The sequence below is a fragment of the Delphinus delphis genome, chromosome 3 (assembly GCF_949987515.2).
Source record: "Delphinus delphis chromosome 3, mDelDel1.2, whole genome shotgun sequence".
Classification (NCBI taxonomy): Eukaryota; Metazoa; Chordata; class Mammalia; order Artiodactyla; family Delphinidae; genus Delphinus; species Delphinus delphis.
In genome coordinates, this window is record NC_082685.1 from 121,340,818 (window position 1) to 121,362,682 (window position 21,865).

Here is a 21,865-nt window from a genome sequence, read left to right on the forward strand (position 1 = left end):
ATTCAGAATAAATTGCAAGGCAGTTCCTAGCTTGCTATTAGTTACATTATAATTCTATAAATATCACCTTTCAGTGGCTGTTTTGTGAATTCAGTTAAGTGGGAATCTACAGAAAGTAGAATATTATTAATTGCTTCATAATCTTTAATAAAAGAGTTATTGTTATTTCTAAATTATGCAGTTTTTACTGATGTGAAATTTGGAATTTGTGATTTTTAATAAAGCGATGAAAAATTTTAACACCAAAATAATGTATTATTATGGTAATAAGCAATAGTCTCGCCCCATTCCTTTCCAGCTGTTACTTCTGAGAGTTAGTGCTCTGTCTATAAGTAATATGATTTTTAGGACAGTTTTTTGTTTTGTCAATTTTATACATTCTCTTTTATTTGTTTCTCTTATGGATAATAATTTCACTGATTTAAACCGCTGACTTTATGCCCATCTTCCTAATATAGTTAATTTTTTTTTTTTTTTTTTTTTTTTGCTGTACGCGGGCCTCTCACTGTTGTGGCCTCTCCCGTTGTGGAGCACAGGCTCCAGATGCACAGGCTCAGCGGCCATGGCTCACGGGCCCAGCTGCTCCGCGGCATGTGGGATCTTCCCGGACTGGGGTGCGAACCCGTGTCCCCTGCATCGGCAGGCAGACTCTCAACCACTGCACCACCAGGGAAGCCCCAGTTAACCATTTTTAATTCTTCTTTTGGCTACCATTTAAATTTTTCTTTAAAGAGTATTTTTTTGATGTGGACCATTTTTATAGTCTTTATTGAATTTGTTATAATATTGCTTGTGTTTTATGTTTTGGTTTTTTGGCCACGAGGCATGTGGGATCTTAGCTCCCTGACCAGGGATCAAACCCGCACCCCCTGCATTGGAAGGTGAAGTCTTTAACCACTGGACCAAGGAAGTCCTGGTTACCATTTTAATTTTAAACAATGAATTAACCTTTGTTTCTTATTTCTAGCTATAAAAGTTAGAAACATATTTTGCTTTTGCACTTTGTAGGGGACAGTATTTGTGCTCACTTGATAATTTTAATAAAAGTTGTCGGGAACAGCTTTGTTCAGATGGAATATAGAACACCATGATTACTTTTCTTTTCCATGGTATTTATGTATTGATCTTTGTCTTTCATCTCTTAAGTACCTTTACTCTTTTTTTTTTTTTACTACAGATATAGAGGTATAATTTATAATGATACAAGAGTGAATCCAACAGTGTTTAATATATAATTCATGTCTGTGTGATAGCAATAGGTGACTTGATGGATTTTATCTGGCTATATATACTTCCATCTTAATAAGTTCCTACCCAGTGGAAACCAGGTCAATTCAATATTCTTGGTATTTTATCTGAAATAGCTCAACATGTAATAAGGTCATTATGAAAGTACGTTTTTTGGTATTTATCAGTAAACTTTGGTTCAAACAAATCTTGTTCAGTTAATGACAGAATGGAAGGCCTGCCTAGTAGAGCAAGGTAACCCAAATAATTATAATGTATTGTGATTCTGCAAGCTTTTTATTGTTTTCTACAAAAGAAACTGATCAGTATATTGGGAAAATTTTAATCTAGCTCTTTGAGACCTTTTGAAATTATGAAAGCATTTTGGTTTTTCATATCTTCTACCCTCTAGCCCCTGAGACAGACAGTGCTGGGCTAGTAACCTGAAGGTGATGGAGCAAATTTAACAAGGTCTCCATAATCATACTTTTTCAGATGATAAATGCTGGCATTCAATTTTTTTTTCAGAACACTTAATCCCCTCTTATAGACATGTAATGATCACTTATTCTAATATTCTTTTTTTTTTTTTTTGTGGTACGCGGGCCTCTCACTGTTGTGGCCTCTCCCGTTGCGGAGCACAGGCTCCGGACGCGCAGGCTCAGCGGCCATGGCTCACAGGCCTAGCCGCTCCGCGGCATGTGGGATCTTCCTGGACCGGGGCATGAACCCGTGTCCCCTGCATCGGCAGGCGGACTCTCAACCACTGCGCCATCAGAGAAGCCCTAATATTCTTAATAAATGATTGCAAATTGGAATTGGCGAGAAATACGGCAAGAGACATCAATACCTTACTATATCAGAGTAGAAAGTGGTGTTAGACTAAAATAATTCAGCAAATTGGAATATTGATTAGAAAATAGGATAAATAAATATGGTAGGGTACAGATATGAAGCAATATGATTATAGAGGAAGAATATCATAAACTCCAGAGGGTAACTGACTATACTTAAGTAAAGTTGGAAGGCCCCTCAGTAATAAAGGAATAATAAGATTATTATGAGTTAACAATGTAGTGTGGTGGTTAAAGCAAACACAATGTAAGGTCATATAAATAAAAATCAAGAATGTGGGAAACTTGAGATTATTTTCCCATTGTACTTGCCACTGGTCAGACCCTTTTGAGAGCATTGTTTCTAGTTCTGGGCTCTACTGCTAAAGAAGGACATGGAGAACTTGGAGGAAGTTCAGAGGAGGACCACAAAGATGATTAAAGGGTTGAAAAAGAAACCTAAAAGAAAAATTTTAAAGTATCAGTGATTATTATTCTAGAGAAGACTTAGAGGTATTTATGTGTAAAGGATGGAGAACAGATGGTCTCAATCTTCACTGAAGGTCAAACAAGAAGAAATCAATTTAACCTGTGTCATGAAGGATTTAGTTAGGTATGAGGAAATTTTTACACATACAATGTTAAAATCAGTGACTATGGGACATGTGAAATCTTTTGTAACACTGGATCCTAAGTGATTACATCAGACTGCTCAAAGGGCATTTGAGGCATTTATGATCATAGTAGCTCATTAAGTAAACCTGCATTTTTTTCATTCTCTTTTTCTTTTTTTTTTTTTTTTTCTTTTTTTTTTTTTTGCGATACGCGGGCCTCTCGCTGCTGTGGCCCCTCCCGTTGCGGAGCACAGGCTCCGGACGCGCAGGCTCAGTGGCCATGGCTCATGGGCCCACCCGCTCCGCGGCATGCGGGATCCTCCCAGACCGGGACACAAACCTGCGTCCCCTGCATCGGCAGGCGGACTCTCAACCACTGTGCCACCAGGGAAGCCCCATTGTCTTTTTCTGACTGAGGAAAATTAACGGTTAATTCTGACTTATGATCAGTCCTTATGGAAAATATGTCTAGTTGACTTGATAGAGGTAACGTAATTCAAGTTATAATCAATTCTGTTAATAAGACAGTGTAGTATGATGTTCCATTAAATCAGAAGGATAGTCAATATGACCTCTTTCCCCACTTTCTTTAACTAGACCATGTTTTAGAATACAAACAACTGTTCATTGGTTTGATGGTGAATATCAATAAAAGAGAGAAATGATTATGTTGAAGTTTTAAGTTATATTTCTATTTTATATACATATTTACAAATGTTAAGATGCTGTGGTGGTGTTTTTTTCTAAGAGCAGCCTGTTCATATGCATTTTGGAAACACAGTCAGTCTTTCAAAATCAATGTTGTTAAATAGTTTACTGACCACAAATAAAAATTATTTATCTTTGAAAGTCAACTACTAAAGTACTGACAAACAGAACTAGACTATTGGTTGCTTATGGCTAGCTTTAAAAGACCCGTATACTAACAACAGAAAAATTCTTCTCCCTATTGAGCAGTGCTTTACATGTATATTATGTTTTTCCTTTTTTTGCTTTAAATAGCTTCTTTGGTTTTGAGGTTTTTGAGGAAAAAGACAAAATAAGCTATGTACTTTATTTTAAGGCAAAGAGCTCTTGTGGTCTACCATGTTCTGTAAAACTAAAAGGATGCTACAGTAAAAATTTAGAAAGAAAAACTTTTTATATGTAGTAAGTGTGTAAAGTTATTTGTATAAACTGTCCTTATATTATAAATAATATAAAATGGACTGATCAATTTTACATTGTTTATAAAGCATTTCCATTCTATGTGATGTCAAAATTAATTTTTAATACTAAATGAAGCTGTTTTATTTTTAAATTTTTTTATTTTTGTGGTACGCGGGCCTCTCACTGTTGTGGCCTCTCCCGTTGCGGAGCACAGGCTCTGGACGCGCAGGCTCAGCGGCCATGGCTCACGGGCCTAGCTGCTCCGCGGCATGTGGGATCTTCCCGGACCGGGGCACGAGCCCGCGTCCCCTGCATCGGCAGGCGGACTCTCAACCACTGCGCCACCAGGGAAGACCGAAGCTGTATTTTTTTATAGGCAGGTAATTTGTTTTCTAACCAAAGAGCAACCTATTAATTATTTTATTCTTTTTAGAAAACGAACCTTTTTTTTATTCAACAATCTTATCCATTTTTGTTCTAGGTGCTGTGATGGTTGAAAATATTTTAATATTAAAAGTACATGATGTGTTTGTTCCTACAGCTGTGAGGGAATATTGAGATTCTTATTTACTCCCTAAAGAAGAAAATATATAACTCAGGGTAGCATTTATTAATTAGGTGAATTTAGTATACTCTAGAACCTGGCCCTTAACCTTGGAGATTTAAAAATCTGATTTTTGTTATCATTCAAATCCACTTTTAAAGACATACAATTAACCAAACTTTGAAACTGGTCTATATGGAATAAAAATGCCCCATTCACTATTCACTATTAATTTACAGTGACAAATAGGCCTGACAGTGGACTAAACTGTACAAGTTAACATAATCAGTACTTTTCTTCTTTGTTGCTAAACTACATGAAAAGCTTAATCATAATCTGAGGACCATTTAATAATTTTACAATGAGAAATATAAATATCCCAAGGATAAGAAACCCATCAAACTGTCATAGTCATTATATTTTGTTCTCTTTCTCTCTCTCTTTTTTTTGGGGGGGGGTACAGATTTTATTATATCCCCTAAATACCGATGAGAGTATTTGGGAGGAAAATGAAGTTTATACAAGAAACTGTGGTATAAAACAACACTATGAAACACAGAATGCTGTAATAATTAGAGAAGGAATAGGTCAATTCAGGCATAATGAAGGATGAGATATTGGAACTGAGCCTAAATGATGTCTAGAATTTCACAGTATAAATGGAGGAGGATATTGCATGATCAAAGTGTGGGACGTGAGAAAGATGAGGGCCTTTTTAGACAATGGTGAGTATATAGCCAATTTCTTTTTTTTTTTGGCTGTGTTGGGTCTTCATTGCTGCATGCGGGCTTTCTGTAGTTGCAGCAAGCGGGGGCTACTCTTTGTTGTGGTACATGGGCTTCTCATTGCGGTGGCTTCTCGTTGCAGAGCATGGGCTCTAGGCATGCAGGCTTCAGTAGTTGCGGCACATGGGCCCAGTAGTTGTGGCACGTGGGCTCTAGGGCACACAAGTTTCAGTAGTTGTGGTGTGCGGGCTCAGTAGTTGTGGCTCACGGGCTCTAGAGCACAGGCTCAATAGTTGTGGCTCACGGGCTTAGTTGCTGTGTGACATGTGGGATCTTCCCAGACCAGGGATTGAACCTGTGTCTCCTGAATTGTCAGGCGGATTCTTAACCACTGCACCACCAGTCAAATTTAGCTAGAATAAAAGACAAATATAGGGAGAAGTAAAAGGTAATTCTAGAAAGGTAAATTGAGATTTTTGAGGGTTCTTGAACTCCAAGCTACAGTGTTTAGATTTTTGGAGAGAGTTGAATTTTTGAGTGGAGAATGGCATGAGCAGAGTTATGCGTTAGGAATAATAAGCTACATATAAGGTAGAGTTGGATAAAAGATATTTGCATTCACCCCAACAAGGGATACTTAAGGATATAAATTAGGGTGTTATAAGTAGAGTTGGAGCTCAAAAGATGAATACAGCTACCCTGAGAAAATGTTATCCAGTTCTTGTGAAAGAACAAAGGAAAAGGAGGGCACAAAAATAACTAAAATGAATAAAGTTGAGTCCAATAAATTGTACTCCAGTGGTGTAAAAGAGTGAAAAGATTTTCTCTTTCTAATGATGCCTGATTAAACCTTTACTGATCCTAGAAAAGTTTCTAAGCATCTTCAGATGAAGAGTAAGTTAGTCCTGTCCGTGTTTTTCCTTATCCCAACACATGGTAAGCTCTCAGTAAATATTTGTTGTAAAAGTGGTTTAGTTTTTAAATTTATTAATATGAGAGAATCTTTTAGCAGATAAATTTTTAATGAATCAAACTTATTCCATTATCTACTTACCAAGACAATGCTATATTAAATGTACCTTTAAAAAATTTCTGCTTCCCTGACAAACACACAAGAGCTTCATTTGGGCTTGCCTGGTGGCGCAGTGGTTAAGAATCCGCCTGCCAATGCAGTGAAACACGGGTTCGAGCCCTGGTCCGGGAAGATCCCATATGCCATGGAGCAACGAAGCCCGTGCACCACAACTACTGAGCCTGCGCTCTAGATCCCGCGAGCCACAACTACGGAGCCTGCGAGCCACAACTACTGAAGCCCGCGCACCTAGAGCCCGTGCTCTGCAACAAGAGAAGCCACCACAGTGAGAAGCCCGGGAACCGCAATGAAGAGTGGCCCCCGCTCGCCGCAACCAGAGAAAGCCCGCGTGCAGCAACAAAGACCCAACACAGCCAAAAATAAATACATACATTTATAAAAAAAAAAAGAAAAGAACTTCATTATTTAATTTTGTTTCAATACCCTAAAATAACTTTCTTCTCATTAACTGGTGACAAGGGTATCAGGAAATAGGATTGTGGTAGAATAAATTGATATAACTTTTCTAGAGGGCATTAATTCTATAAACACTGAATACCTATTGTGCTCCAGGCATTGTGCTGGGTGCTGGGATACAGTAGTGAGCAAAACAGCCCAGTCCCTAATCTCAAAGAATTTTCAGTCTAGTGGGAAAGACACATACATGAAAGTACCAGTCTGATAAGAGCTATGAAGGAAAAATTTAGGGAGTTCGACAAGTATTGATTAGCGGAACTTCATCTAGTCATGGAAGACTTCCTTGAGGAAGTGCATTGACTAGGAATCTGAAAGATTAGTAGGAGTAACCTAGCAAAGAGAGTAGGGTTGGTAGAAAAGTGTTTCAGATAGAGGTAAGAGTAGGGTCAAAGTTCATGAAATGGAAGGAAATATGGTATGTTCAGGAAACCAAAAGAAGGTAAATGCTACTTGAGATTGCAGAGAGGGGAGAGAGGTGGACATAAGGTTATTGAAGTGGGCAATGGTGAGATCATTACAATATGAATGATAATCCTTAAATGTGTTTCTCTTCTAGGATTTTAATATGAAAATATTATCAGATAAATGTGCAAAATTATAGTGATGTTCATTGTGATTAAGTTTATATCAGTGAAAACTTGGAAACCATTTAAGTTTTCAACAATAGGGCATTGTTTAAATTTTGTTACAGTAGAATTTGATAAAGTCATTAAAATGATGTGCATATTTCTTTACTGACATAGAAAGATGCTCAAAATATATTGTTGGCTAAAAGACAGGATGCAAACAACGTAATATCCCATTTTGGTGAATGTGTAGAAATATAGAAACAATTTATTCATTGTAAAGAATATATCATGATTTAGTGACAAAACAATCAAGGAGAAAGTTAATCAGTTAACCAGGAGATGGAAAAGGATTGAAATACTATTGCAGATAGGCCCAGAGGACAAAAATGATAATCTGTTGAATTGAGGCTACTGATGATCGTAAAGGAATGAACATCCTGTGTTGGTAGGCTTTTATAACTTAGATACGAAAATTTCAGTCTTGTCAGATCAACATTTTGCAATGGCTTGGGACAGTTTTGCAAGGGCAAAGGCATTCTTTGCTAACTATCTCTATGCTTTCTAATAGAAAAACCCTAGTAGGATGAATGGAAAATTCATATTATCATGTGAATAGCCAGGGCTATGTTTTACAATCTATGGTAAATCTTTAATTCATTCCATGAGCAGAAACACTGGTAGCCTCTGACATAAGACAAGAACTAGTAGCTAAATATATCTAATATTTATTAAGCAAATAACCCTGACATATCTTTGAGAAGTATTATATAATATAGTCACATAATAATAATAAATATGTTACTTCATCAGATAATATACATATGGGTGGTCTTGGGTTTTAAGGGTTCAAAAATATCAGCAAGTAACTTTTCCAAGATAATTAATGTCATTTGGATAAAGAGATGAGTATTACAAAAAATGTAACTTGTGAAGTTCATAAAGTGAATCAAATTCGCTGTTTAAAGTAGTGTTGTGGACTGAATGTGGTTGCCTAAAATGCATATGTTATAATCTTAACCCCCAATGTTATAGTATTAGGAGGTTAAGACCTTCAGGAGTAATTAGATTTAGATGAGGTTTTGAGGGTAGAGCCCCCATGATGGAATTGGTGCCCCTATAAGAAGACAACAAGACCAGAACCCCCTCTCTCTCTGCCGTGTGAGGGTACAGCAAAGAGGTGGCTGTCTGCAAGTGAGCAAGAGGGCCTTCCCCAGACAAAGGATCTGCCAGCACCTTCATCTTGGACTTCGTAGCTCCAGAAATATGAGAAATCAGTATTTGTTGATTAAGCCACCCAGTCTATGGTATTTTGTTATAGCAGCCCAAGCTGACTAATTCAGCAATTGGTACTGAGAAGTGGGGTACTCCTGTAACAAATACTTAGAAGCGTGGAAGGTTTGAAACTGGATAGTGAGTAGAGACTGAAAAAGTTTTGAGATGCCCGCTAGAAGAACCTAAGATTGCTGTGAGAGGACTTTTTAAGGACGATTCTGGTGAGAGCTCAGAAAGAAAAGAGAAGAGTTGTAGAAAAAGCTTCCATGATCTTAGAGAATACACAAATAATCATGAGCAGAATGTTGATAAAAATACAGATAGACCATTTTGGCAATATCTCTGTCAGAAATGAGGGTTACTGGACAATGGAGAAAAGGTGAACCTTGTTGAACCTTGTCATAAAGTGGCAAAAAACTTGGCCAAATTATGTTTGTATTCTAGTATTTTGTGGAACGTAGAACTTGTGAGCGATGAAATTGGATATTTAGCTGAGGAGATTTCTAAGCAAAGCATTGAAAGAGGGCCTTGGTTCCTCCTGACCGCTTATAGCAAAATGCAAGAAGAGAGAAATGAAGAAGGAATTATTAAGCTAAAAAGGAACTGGCACTTTAAGATTTGGAAAATCCTCATCCTATCCAAATTGCAAAAAGTGAGGAAGTGTGTTCAAAAGAGAACACTAAATGTGTGGCTGACTGACCATTTAATAGGGAGAGTAGTGTGGATATGAACTACAGACCTAATCAGCCATCTAAACAGTCAGGAATAGAGATGGGATTATACCAGGAAAAACACTGCCAGCTGGGACAAAAGGGAACAGAGAAAATAGGATGTAATGAAGGAAGGCTGTGAACATGCATTATCCTTTAAGAAAAGGGAAGAAGGACCCCAAAGACAATTCAGAGATCAGCAGGGCTACTACTCCCACCACAGCCCTAGACTATGCAGCCTGGGAGGCAAGACTACTTCTACCCTGGTTTCAAAGGGCAGGGCCATTGCCCTGCAGAGCTGCATGGGAGGGCCCTCATAGAAGCAGAGTGGGTGAAGCCAGGTGGGCAGCCTCTGCCAAGCTGAAGGGGAGAGGCCACCTCATAAAGCCATGGGGTGATGCCACCACCCCAGTGGTTCTAGAGGGGAGAACGTCATACCAAAGAGGATTATTCTCAAGCCTTAAGATTTAATGGCATTTGTCTTGCTAGGTTTTGGACTTATTTGGGACCCATCACCCCTTTCTTCCTTCTGATTTCTCCCTTTTGGGATGGGAACATTTATTCTATGCCTAATCCTCCATTTGGAAACACATAGCTTTTCTGGTTTCAAAAGTTCACAACTGAAAAGGAATTTCGCCTCAGGATGAGTTATACATAGAGTCTCACCCATATCTGATTTAGATGATATTTAGGTAAGACTCTGGACTTTAGAGTTGGTACTGGAATGAATTAAGACTTTTGAGGCTGTTGGGATAGAATGAATGTATTTTGTACGTGAGAAGGACGTGAATTTGTACGTGAATCTGGGGGGTAGGAGTCAAATGTTATGGAGTGAACATTTGTCCCCTCCACCCCCCCAATTCCAATGTTGAAGTCCTAATCCCCAGTGTGATGGTATTTGGGAGTGAGGCCTTTGTGAAGTAATTAGATTTAGTTGAGGTCATGAGGGTAGAGTCCTCATGATGCTATTAGTGCCATTATAAGAAGAAGAAAAGACACCAGAGCTTTCTCTCTCTTCATGAGCAAGCACCAATCAAAGGCCATGTGCACACACAAGGAAAAGCCAGCTGTGTACAAGCTAGGAAGTGGGCTCTCACCGGACAGTGAATCTTTGGCCACCTTGATGTTGGAATTCCCAGCCTCCAAAACGATGAGAAATAAATATCTGTCATTTAAGCCACCCAGTCTATGACATTCTGTTATAGCAGCCCAAACTAAGGCAGGTGGTCTTAAATCTTTTTCATTTATCATAAAAAGTAGTGTACATTCTCACACATACTGGGTTAAAATAATTTTTCTCATTATTTTATTACAATTGTCTTTAGAACTGAGGTCGTGTTTTGTATCAGTACATGTAAAGAAAGCTGAAAAGTGCTGTGTCACTATCACTTGGCTTTCACCACCACATCTAAGAGAACAAAATGAGACAGCACAGTACATAGGACATTCTGTTTGGAAGTTAGTCTGTGACTCAGTGTTAAACAAATGAGACTCAAAGTTTAGATTTTAACTCATTCCATTTTCAAAAGTAAATCTTTGAAAGGAATGCTTCTTTGCAATGATCATTTCTCTTACATAAGAATGGAATGTAGTTTTTGGAAAAGGTTTGAAGAACCCATCTAGGTATTTCATCATTGTAAGGTAGTGCTATATTTTGCAGACCTTAAAATGGAGCTTCATCATGTGTTTTGGTCAGTTTCTTCTGATAGCCATGCCTAGCCAAAGTGATTAGGAGATTCAATAGCTGAAAGTATCCACAGCAGAAAAGTATACCAATGTTATAGGAACATATTTAGCCAACTCTGGTTTTGATCTTGCTCAAAATTCAACCATATGAATTTAGGGTAAGGAAATGACAATGTATGCATTCATCTACTCACCCAAAAGGAACCCTGATTTCCTTTATGTATCTGGCTTTACATAGAATCCCCATGATCACGTTTCTTAGCTCTTTTTCACCTACCTTGACTGAGCCCTTTATTATTCTTTCATGAAAAGAAAACAAAGAGAAAAGTACCACAGTGATAAAGTGCTGTTTTTCAGAATCCAGAGAACCTTTTTAAATCACATTTCAGCTTTTCTCTCACTACTTAGGATGCCAGTGTACTTCTTAGCCTAGCCTGTAGTTTAGACCAAAGGCCCAAGTTTTGGTGCTCCTGCCACATCTGGGTTGGTCAAGATTTAGTAGAGACGATTTGTTTAAAGGGTGCTGAGAGTGGGTAATGGGAAACTCCTTTTCCTCTGTCTCTTCTTTCTTCAATTTATGTGGCAGCAAGGTAAATCCTAAAAGCACACAGATTATATCTTTGGGTTAAAGCAAGATTCCTTGCACTTTTTTTCTTGGCAGTTTTTCCCGAAGTGGCTCAGGATTGGAGGAAAATAAGGCAAAACCATAATATGGCAGAGAAGAGTTGATAGAGTATAGAGTGAATTTGATGCGAGGTAAAAATGAGAAAATCACGAGAAAGAAATGGGTGCAGTGTGAAGTTTGTGAGGATTATCATGGCATAATGTGGAAAAATGATGTTTAGAGGTTAGATGTGAGAAGATTGAGGGATATATATAGAAGCTGAAATAAGCTGGTTCATCCTTGGCCTAATTTGAGAAGTCCTGGTTTAAGCGTAGCATAGCTTGAATTAGATAACTCACCAAGATTCTTATCATCTGTAGCAATATGGGGCAAAGAGAATATTTGTAGGAAAGGAAAGATTCAGAAATATATGCATGAAAAAGAAGGAAAAATATTTATGGGAAAATGGTTGGAATATGAAATAACATAAAAAACACATTTAAAAAGGTAAAATATGAAAGAATAAGTTTATAAAAGTATGGAAGTAATGGAATTAAGGCAATTTTTAATTTTAAAAAAATGTCTCAAATGATTACCTTGCACTTACGCTGAACATTTTGTTATGTACAGATAACACAATGTTGAACAAGCACACACAATCAAGGAATGGAAAAATATTTGTGTTAATCAATTCTGTGTTGAAGTGGAAATTCAATGTAGTCTTTTAGAAGTATGTATCATGATAGATATAGCTACATGTAAATATTTTTCTTATTACTGTATCACCTCTTCCTTCCATCAATCAGGAATTTTTATTGTTTCAAATTGACCTAAGTGAATATGATCAGGCATACTCTGAGGGTTTGGTGAGTGAGTGTTGTTATCTATTGTAATGAAGGGGAGTTTTAGATCAAATTTCATTAAACATACAAATATTTATTAAATAAACAAGGAGGCACAAAATAGTTCATACTGCTTATTTTATAAGTTGGATGACATTTCAGTTGTAATTTCGGTGCTCTGACAATACTTTGCGTGAAAAAATGCACTCAGTGTGTGCGTGAACATATTTTAGGGACAGAATTCTGTTACCCTTATAGTTGTCAGCTGGCACCATGATCTTCCAAACCAATGAGCGGACACACAAGTCTCAGAAGCTTTACCTAAGTGTATTGTAAGCCTACAATGTTTGCTGAATTCTTGTAAGTGTTCATAAAGAGCAGTAGAGTGCTTCTGAAATCTTTTGGCAAACCTACAGATCTGGAACACCATTAATTTTTTTCTTCAATGAAAAACACATTTTCAACATTTATTAAACATTAATTAGACTAGCTATAAACTATCTCTTGTGTTGATCATCAGAGGCCAGCATAGGTGAAACGCTTTCTGATTAAACATTAGCTATATAGAAATTTATATAATAGAGTAGAAATCATTATATTCTCCCTACTGTCCCACCTCCTTCTCACCTACCCACCGTTAAGCTCCCAGACATTTATCTGTGTACAGACTTAATCTGTATGCACATTCATATAAACATACTTTAAAAAAACCTTTCCTACTATGCAAACTTATTTTCTAAGTTTCTTTTGCCTGTAGGAAAAAACAAATCTGGTTTGGCATTCAAGGTAGTTAATAGCCCTCCTTCCCACACCAACTCTCCAAGTTTGTATTCTGCTATTTTACCCTATATGTTCAATGTTTCAGCCTCTCTGAACTTTTCATAGTTCCCCATATATGCCATACCCTTTCCTTTTTTATTTTATCTGGCTACGCCTTTAAAATCTGTTTCAGATGTTATGTTATATATGAATCTGTTTCCTAGTTTTCTATTGTAGAATCATTCCTTCATCTGTATTTCCATAGTATTTTGTATATAACTTGACTGTGATAATAATTATAATAGCTAATAAGTATTGGCTCTGTTGTGTTAAGTTTAACTTTTTTTACATTTATTTTATTTAATCATGTTTTCACATTATTTTGTAACTTATCTGCTTATGTGTCTTTTCCCAAATAGACTACAACTTACTGATTCATCTTTAGGTTCTAGTATATGGCACTATACCTGGGCATGTGATAAATGCTCAGTACATCTGTATAAGAAAGAATGAATGTAAAAATGTTGCTCTTTAGTACTTGGTATTAAAGGTGAAGCATAGATCATAACTGCTCTCTGTGAGTATAGAATAGAGAAGGATACAGTGTGAATTGAATGAAGAAGGCACTAGGAAATCCTGTCTTTTCCCTATAGAATGGCTTATGGAGAACTCTATAGGTATATTAGAGGATTGGAGAAAGCTGAAGAAAATGCAAATAGAATTATCCTAGTCTAAGATGCTTTAGCTTGTATTATTTGTTGGTGGCTTTAGCCTTTGTGTAGGTATTTTGCAGTCGTGACAGAATGAAATAATATTCATCATGAGTATAATATAAAGGGTGTAGGCAAAATGAGAACAAGGAAAGGAGATGAGAAAGGACTGCTTTGAGGTGGAAATATAAGTTGTATTTATCTGTGCTTTTCAAATTTTTTGCTTAATTTGCCTCCTAAAATAATTTTTTAAAATGATGTACCACTTTGTGTATATTAAAGCTGATATCTAAAATACTTTTTATCAATGGTACTGATGAAACTAGTGGCAGGGCAGGAATAAAGATGCAGGCATAGAGAACGGACTTGAGGTCATGGGGTGGGGGGATGGGGAGGGGAAGCTGGGACAAAGTGAGAGAGTAGCATTGACATACATACACTACCAAATGTAATATGTGTGGCTAGTGGGAAGCTGCTGCATAGCACAGGGAGATCAGCTTGACACTTTGTGATGACCTAGAGGGGTGGGATAGGGAGGATGGGAGGGAGGCTCAAGAGGGAGGGGATATGGGGATATATGTATACATATAGCTGATTCACTTTGTTGCACAGCAGGAACTAACACAACATTGTAAAACAATTATACTCCAATAAAGATATTAATGAATAAATAAATAAAAGCAGTGAGTTGAAAAGAAAAAAATAAGTAAAATAAAATACTTTTTATCACGTTTAAGTAGCTACAGAGACTATAGCTAAAAACATATTATATATTGGGTATATGCTTTAAATAAATTTTGTCAAAACGTTGGAGCTGCCTATTTCATTCAATCATGAAAAATGTCTGCATGAAATCTGACTGGCTAAATCATTCCTTGTTGCCAAACTACTTAGCTAAGTCAGACTTACTATCAGTCAATAACAAGCCTGACCTCATTTTTTAGGTCAAATCAGCCTGTTAATACACTCCATGACAACCGTCTCACTTCTGAATTCTAAATATGAGATAGGTATATAGATTGCTTTATAAACAATCATACTGACAGACCCCAGGTCTTCCCAGGATGAAACAAGTGTCATCCCCTTCAATTTTTCTTGCTTTGCTCATAAAGGATTATCCTCCAGGATCAATGCATTCTTTTTTTTTTTTAATTTTTATTGGAGTATAGTTGCTTTACAATGTTGTGTTAGTTTCTATCGTACAGCAAAGTGAATCAGCTATACGTATACAGGTATCCCCTCTTTTTTGGATTTCCTTCCCATTTAGGTCACCACAGAGCATTGAGTAGAGTTCCCTGTGCTATACAGTAGGTTCTCATTAGTTATCTATTTTATACATAGTATCAATAGTATATATATGTCTCCCAATTCATCACACACCCCTCTTTCCCCCTTGGCATCCATACGTTTGTTCTCTACGTCTGTGTCTGTATTTCTGCTTTGTAAATAAGATGGTCTATACCAATGTTTTCAGATTCCCCATATATGCATTAATATACAATGTTTGTTTTTCTCTTTCTGACTTACTTTATTCTGTATGACAGTCTCTAGGTCCATCCATGTCTCTACAAATGACCCAATTTGTTCCTTTTTATGGCTGAGTAATATTCCATTGTATATATATGCCACATCTTCTTTATCCAGTCATCTGTCAATGGACACTTAGGTTGCTTCCATGTCCTGGCTATTGTAAATAGTGCTGCAGTGAACATTGGGGTGCATGTGTCTTTTTGAACTATGGTTTTCTCTGGGTCTATGCCCAGTAGTGGGATTGCTGGGTCATATGGTAGTTCTATTTTTAGTTTTTTGTGGAACCTCCATACTGTTCTCCATAGTGGCTGTATCAATTTACATTCCCACCAACAGTGCAAGAGGGTTCCCTTTTCTCCACACCCTCTCCAGCATTTATTGTTTGTGGTTTTTGTGATGATGGCCATTCTCACTGGTGTGAGGTGATATCTATCGTAGTTTTGATTTACATTTCTCTAATAATTAGTGATGTTGAGCATCTTTTTATGTGCCTCTTGGCCATCTGTATGTCTTCCTTGGAGAAATGTCTATTTAGGTCTTCTGCCCATTTTTTGACTGGGTCGTTTGTTTTTTTGATATTGAGCTGCATGAGCTGTCTGTATATTTTGGAGACTGATGATCCTTTGTCCGGTGCTTCATTTGTTCCTCTTCCTTAGTTGCTCCACCCCTGGGGCTCAGCTGTGGTTTTAGTCCCACCTCTGTATGTGGGCTACCCACAGAAGTCTGCTCCAAAGGCTGCCCTGGAGCATTCGGGTCTGCCCCGGTGAGGACAGGGCTCAGAGGTGGCACGAATTCCTGGGTCACGGGGGCCCCGGTGGCGACAGGTGCACGGGAAAGCCGGTGGCCACAAGCACAAGAGATCTGGCCCTAGTGGGAGCGTTTCCTAGTGCCTGGCGGCTGGCGCGAGAAGGTCAGCTCTGGTGGGGGCCTTTTGTAGCGCCTGGTGGCAGGCATGAGAAGGCCAGCCCTGTTGGGGGCTTTTCTTTGTGCGTGGCGGGACAGGTGGCCGGCGCGTGGGAAGAGAGAGGCTGCAATGGCGGCTCCACCCCCTGCACATCAGTCAACAGTGGCGCCTTGCTTCTATGGCAGTCTGGGCTTCCTCCACAAGCATTCCTGGTTGCGGATTTCCTCCCTCCTGTCCCCTCAGGCTGTGTCCTCGCAGTCAACAGCAGCTTTGCCCCCAAGTTTGCTCTTCAGTCCGCATGTTCCAGCTCTTAACGCCTCCCCCAGCCCCCCGTGTGCACCAGCAGACACACGTCCCAGTCTGGGGCGCACAGGACCAGCTGTGTAGTTCTCACTCTGTCCTATCTGTCACAGACAAGCCGTTTCATCCTCCTCCAACAGCCTCAGATGCTCCCCTTTTGTCCCAACTGATTTCCCCGTCAGTGAGGGGATTTCCCCGGATGCGGGAACCTCTCCTCTGCTTTAGCTCCCCCCAGGGGTACAGATCCCGTTCCGCTGCCTCTCCTCTTCTTTTTCCCTTCTTTCTTTCATCCTACCCAGTTGTGTGGGGATCTTTCTTGTCCTTTCCAGTGTCCAAGGTCTTCTGCTAGTGTCCAGCCAGTGTTCTGTGAGAATTGTTCCATCTCTGGATGTATTCTTAATGCATTTGTGGAGAGAGATGAACTCCACGTCTTCCTACTCATCCACCATCTTGGTTTTCCCCCAATGCACTCTTGAATTATCCCTTTGCATTATGCTCTGGAGACTTTTACTCACAGGGGTGGGTGGGGAACAAGACACCATAGCAAGGTTTGGGATGGGTGAGAAGTATGCTTTCTTTTTTGTAAAGTAGAAACAGGATGATTGTGAAAGTCGAAAGAGGGACAGAATGCTGGTGACTTGCAGGTGCATCCTCAGGCAAATCAATTTTAGGAACGGGTACATATGGAAATTGAGGATTTGGAAGTAGGCTCCGTTTAAACATTTAAATCTGCATTACCCATGAGAAGGCTTTTTTTTACATTTTGTTGAAGACTGCTGGTATGGGTTCTGTCCATGTAATGTCATCGGCATTACACATATAATCACAAGATAAATTGGTTGTGACATCCAGAATATACTTTCTGGTGTTTTGGTAAGTACACCAAGTACCCTCTCTATCTTATATTCAAGAGTGTACCAGATACTGCAATCCTGTGGTTTCCAATTACAAGAGAAGAGAGGGGATGAATATGTGAATGGTCAGAAGAGAATGGTATGCAAGAGGAGAAGAAATCCCTTTTCTCAAATGTAAAGTGAACAAGATGAAGATTTTGAAAATCAAAAATAGGCAAAGGGAGTCTCTAGGGATTTTAATGAGAATAACCCGTGGTATGCTGGTATATTTGTTTCTTGAAAATAAGTTTCGATATGATGAACAAGAATGGGATTAAGTATTAACGCCTTCCTCTAGTACTATGGACTAACCATTATTTATATACAATTTAAAAAAAAACTTTTACCACCTGGATTTTCATTTAGTTGGTGAAATTTTTCCTGAAACTCTTTTCATTTGTAGCATAAATTGTAGGCAAATAAAAATGTTCAGTCTTTTTAACTTTATTCTCACTTTAGAACTTTGAATACTTTTGATTTTAGAGATTAGTTTACAAAGATATTATAAAAATACTAAAAATAAATGTCCACATCAATACTGTTTAGCATTCTAAATGTAATATATTTTAAAATATGCAACATTATGGATTCCATCTTTTGTATTGAGTTATAATATAGTACAGCATTAGAATAAGTATCTGACCATCATTAGGAAAGCTTTCTATTGAGCGAATTATTTAGCTCTTTGTAAAATATTTGTGTTTTAACCACACTAAATTGCTGGTATACAACTAGGAAAACTGTGTGATATCAATTTTATTCCCGTTGCTGTATTGCCCTAGTTTATTTTTATTTTTAATAATTAATTATTTATATTTTATTCTGGGCTGCGTTGGGTCTTCGTTGCTGCGCACAGGCTTTCTCTAGTAGCGGTGAGCAGGGGCTACTCTTCGTTGCGGTGTGTGGGCTTCTCATTGCAGTGGCCTCTCTTGTTGTGGAGCACGGGCTCTAGACGTGCGGGCTTCAGTAGTTGTGGCTCACGGGCTCTAGAGCACAGGAGCAGTAGTTGTGGCGCACTGGCTTTGTTGCTCCGTGGCATGTGGGATCTTCCTGGACCAGGGCTTGAACCTGTGTCCCCTGCATTGTCAGGTGGGTTCTTAACCACTGTGCCACCAGGGAAGTCCCCTAATTTATTTTTAAACAAGAACCTGTGTTAAAGGAACTCCAAATATTGCTTATAGCTCAGAAGTATAAAATATAGTCTGTGGCTATAATAAAAAAATATTCCAGCAGGTCCAAAAGATATTGGGAATAAAAAGCCACCCATTTGCTTTTTGTAGAAGCAGTAGCAATCTGCAGACAAGCTATTCTAGCTTCAAAACAGTATGGTAGATGGTTTTATGGAACTTGCAATTACAAAAACCCACTTTAACCTTTCTTTCTTACTGGCAGGTGTCCCATTGGCTTGCAGCCAGAGGCTGTGAGTATAGTGCAGCTGGCTTGTCCCCCAGAGTGCTGAAAATGCCGACACTCCAGCTGGCTGCTCATAATTGCGCTGATTGTGGTCTGACAACCAGAGCTCCATGAAAGAAATGTGATGAATATACAAAAATATTTTACAAATTTGATCAGATTACAAATTTCATTTCTCTTTTTTCTCCTCTATAGATATGATATCTGCACTTATAAAAATAAGCCCTGTGGAACACTGGGTAAGTTTTTTATAAAGGGAGGATAGTTCAGATTGTCTTTTTGGTCCAATGGCTTTATTTTTTATTATTATTAATTTGGTAATTTTCTTTTCTGCCACATCTGAAATTATTCCTATAAACTGGTAAAGCTGACCTTTGTGTTTATGTCACTTACTAGGAAACAAGTAGAATGATGATTGAAAACAGCTTAGGAGGTGATTCAAAATCATCAAACAGTAATAATAAATCAAAAGTTACCACTCATTTTCATATAATCCATCTCTGTAATGTATTTTCCAAAACTACTAAGGAGTTTGAGAGCAAATTAAAGCAACCAACAACTTCAAATCTGAGTCCAGGAAGGAAAGGGAAAAAAAACTTAGGGGATACTTCATGGAGAGTCATTAAGAACAGTACTTCTTTTGGTCCAATTTTGTGGAAGGATTATATCCTCATAAATAAAGATATTATTGGAAAATTTTATTACCTGAACAGAATAAAACAAATTTTGTAAAATATTACAGCCAGAGGTGGAGAGAGAGGACAGAATTATCTTTCTTGTGCTTCCCATATATCACTTGTTTTTTTTTAAAGCAATTCTATAGTATTTAGAAATTAAAAAATCATTTTGTTGCAGAGTATAACTTTGTAGTGGTTAAAAGTTAACTGCAAATACAAATGGGGGAAAATGGTAGCTTTCAAGTAGACTAAATTGTTAAGCAACTAGAATTATTTTAAGTAAAAGCAGGAGGCTTTTATATGGTGGGTTTTTTTAAGAGTCATAGAGGCTTTTTACAGACTCAGAAGTTAAGCAACTGAAGGTGAATTCTCTAGATTCTCTGACAAGTCTCACTTTTCTTATCTGTAAAGGAATAGTTATGAATTCTGTTCCTATGCGCCTCATGAGAATTTGGGGATGATCAAATTTAAAGTAGAGGTCCTGGAGAGGTCAGTGTGAAACATCTCTTCAAAAATTAAAATTTCTCTTGATGATTTTACCTGCCTTCCCAGGCTTCTCCTTCCTCATTTCCCTCAGGATTTACAGCAAAAGGAGAAATCCCAATTTGCCGATGACAAGTATTATGGTGGAGAAGTTTGCTGGTTAAAATCATAACACAGAGAAAGAACTCTTTGCTGAGAGAGCTCACATCAAAAAGATTTTCTTCACAGTGTTTTAGGTTAACAAGACCAACAATAATCCAAAGGAAGGGAACCTGAGCTGAAAACCAACAACTGGCTTTGACAGTTTCAGTGCATTACTACCTTTTACAGTTTATTTAGCTCTTTGTTCCTTAATTTCCTTATCTATGATGTAGGAGTAATATCTGCCCTTATGCTGCAAGGATATTTTTTAAGTCATTTAAGGAAATATAAAGGCGTTTACTATAGAAATGAACTGGTGTTGTTTAATGTAGAAATTATACTGTTTAACTTATTCCCTGTATTGTACATACTCCATAAGCAGTTACTAAGTGCTTAATCAATTTTAGGTATAATATTCACCAAGTTTCAAAGAAGGTGCAAGCTCTAGCTTGTATTCTCTAGTGTGTTTATTTTGAGGAAATATATATGTATAGCTATATGCATATGTATGTATCTATACATATTCTATTCTGCTTTTTGAAGGTAGTTTATTTACACTGAGATATGGTCTTCATTGGGACATGAATAATAACACTGCCTAATACGTTGGGATAGTTTATTAATTTCCAGAATCAATATTTTAATACTTGGATACATGTCAGTGTATTTTCAATCCTAATATAAATTATTTTTCAAATTATAAACCATTATAACTTATTTTTATACTATTTCTTATACTGAAAACTGAATGAATTGTGTTGTTTATACATGTGTTGATTTTAATATGTGGAAAATATATTATCAGCACAGTTGATCAGGTTTTTTCTTTTTGAGTGGTCTTTCTGGTAACTTTCATATTGGTTTTCATGCTGACTCTTGGATATTTTCTTGCTTAGTACTGCTGGTGACCAATTGTAACCTGGCTAAGTAGATTTCAGGGTGCAAACTGTGGCCATCAAACTGAGGAAATCTAAATGACCCGAATAGTCATCAAACCCCTATTAACACAATCACACATAAGAACTCTGACAGCTTCAGTTTTACAGGAATAGAAGAAATGGTGGGAAGTTGTGAAAAATACATTAGCATCTAAATTAGTCTTTTATTTTAGTTAAGATTTACCTTATACTTTCAACAACTAGTTATTTCTCAGATATGTTTTTTCTTAGGTTGTTCTTTTAGTAGAGCTAACAATTTTATATCAGATGCATAAGTAAATCTGTGCTTACAAATACACCTTGGGGAGTCATTTGGCATTCTCAATTAAAAATAGGGCCATATGGCACATACCAAAGAACAACAACAACAAAAGGATAATGGCATAATAGATTTCAGGAAATATAAGTAATGTTAATTTAACAATAAATATTAGTAATTTTTTAAACCAAATTTCATAAAGCTCAAAACAGAAACAATATTCAAATAGAGTGGCTTTGTTTTTTCCATATCATGGACCATGTTGAACCCAGTAGCTTAAAGGCAGATAATGTACTGCAGACTTTTTTGTATTTTCCCTCTCTCTGTCTCTTTTTCTCTCAGTGGAATTTGGAAGTAATATTCATTAAATATTTTTGATTAACCAAAAAAATTAAGTCATCCTGCCTCAACTAGTCCCTCTTTACTTCCTCTTCTTCAAGTCCCAAGACCTCTAAGTGAATGGAAGGGCAGAACAAAGATATCACTATTATTAACTCTGTGAGGCAAAAATCACCTCCTCCCCAGCTCCTGCCC

General features: G+C 37.6%; 1 protein-coding gene across 1 annotated transcript in view; it reads left to right on the forward strand.

The window, feature by feature from the left end:
- Positions 1 to 21,865, forward strand: part of ADAMTS6 (ADAM metallopeptidase with thrombospondin type 1 motif 6) — a 270,671-nt gene that overhangs the window by 88,888 nt on the left and 159,918 nt on the right. Inside the window, exon 8 of the mRNA XM_060007024.1 lies at positions 19,029 to 19,072. Within this exon, the coding sequence (XP_059863007.1) occupies positions 19,029 to 19,072 (44 nt within the window). The remainder of the gene's footprint in view (positions 1 to 19,028; positions 19,073 to 21,865) is intronic.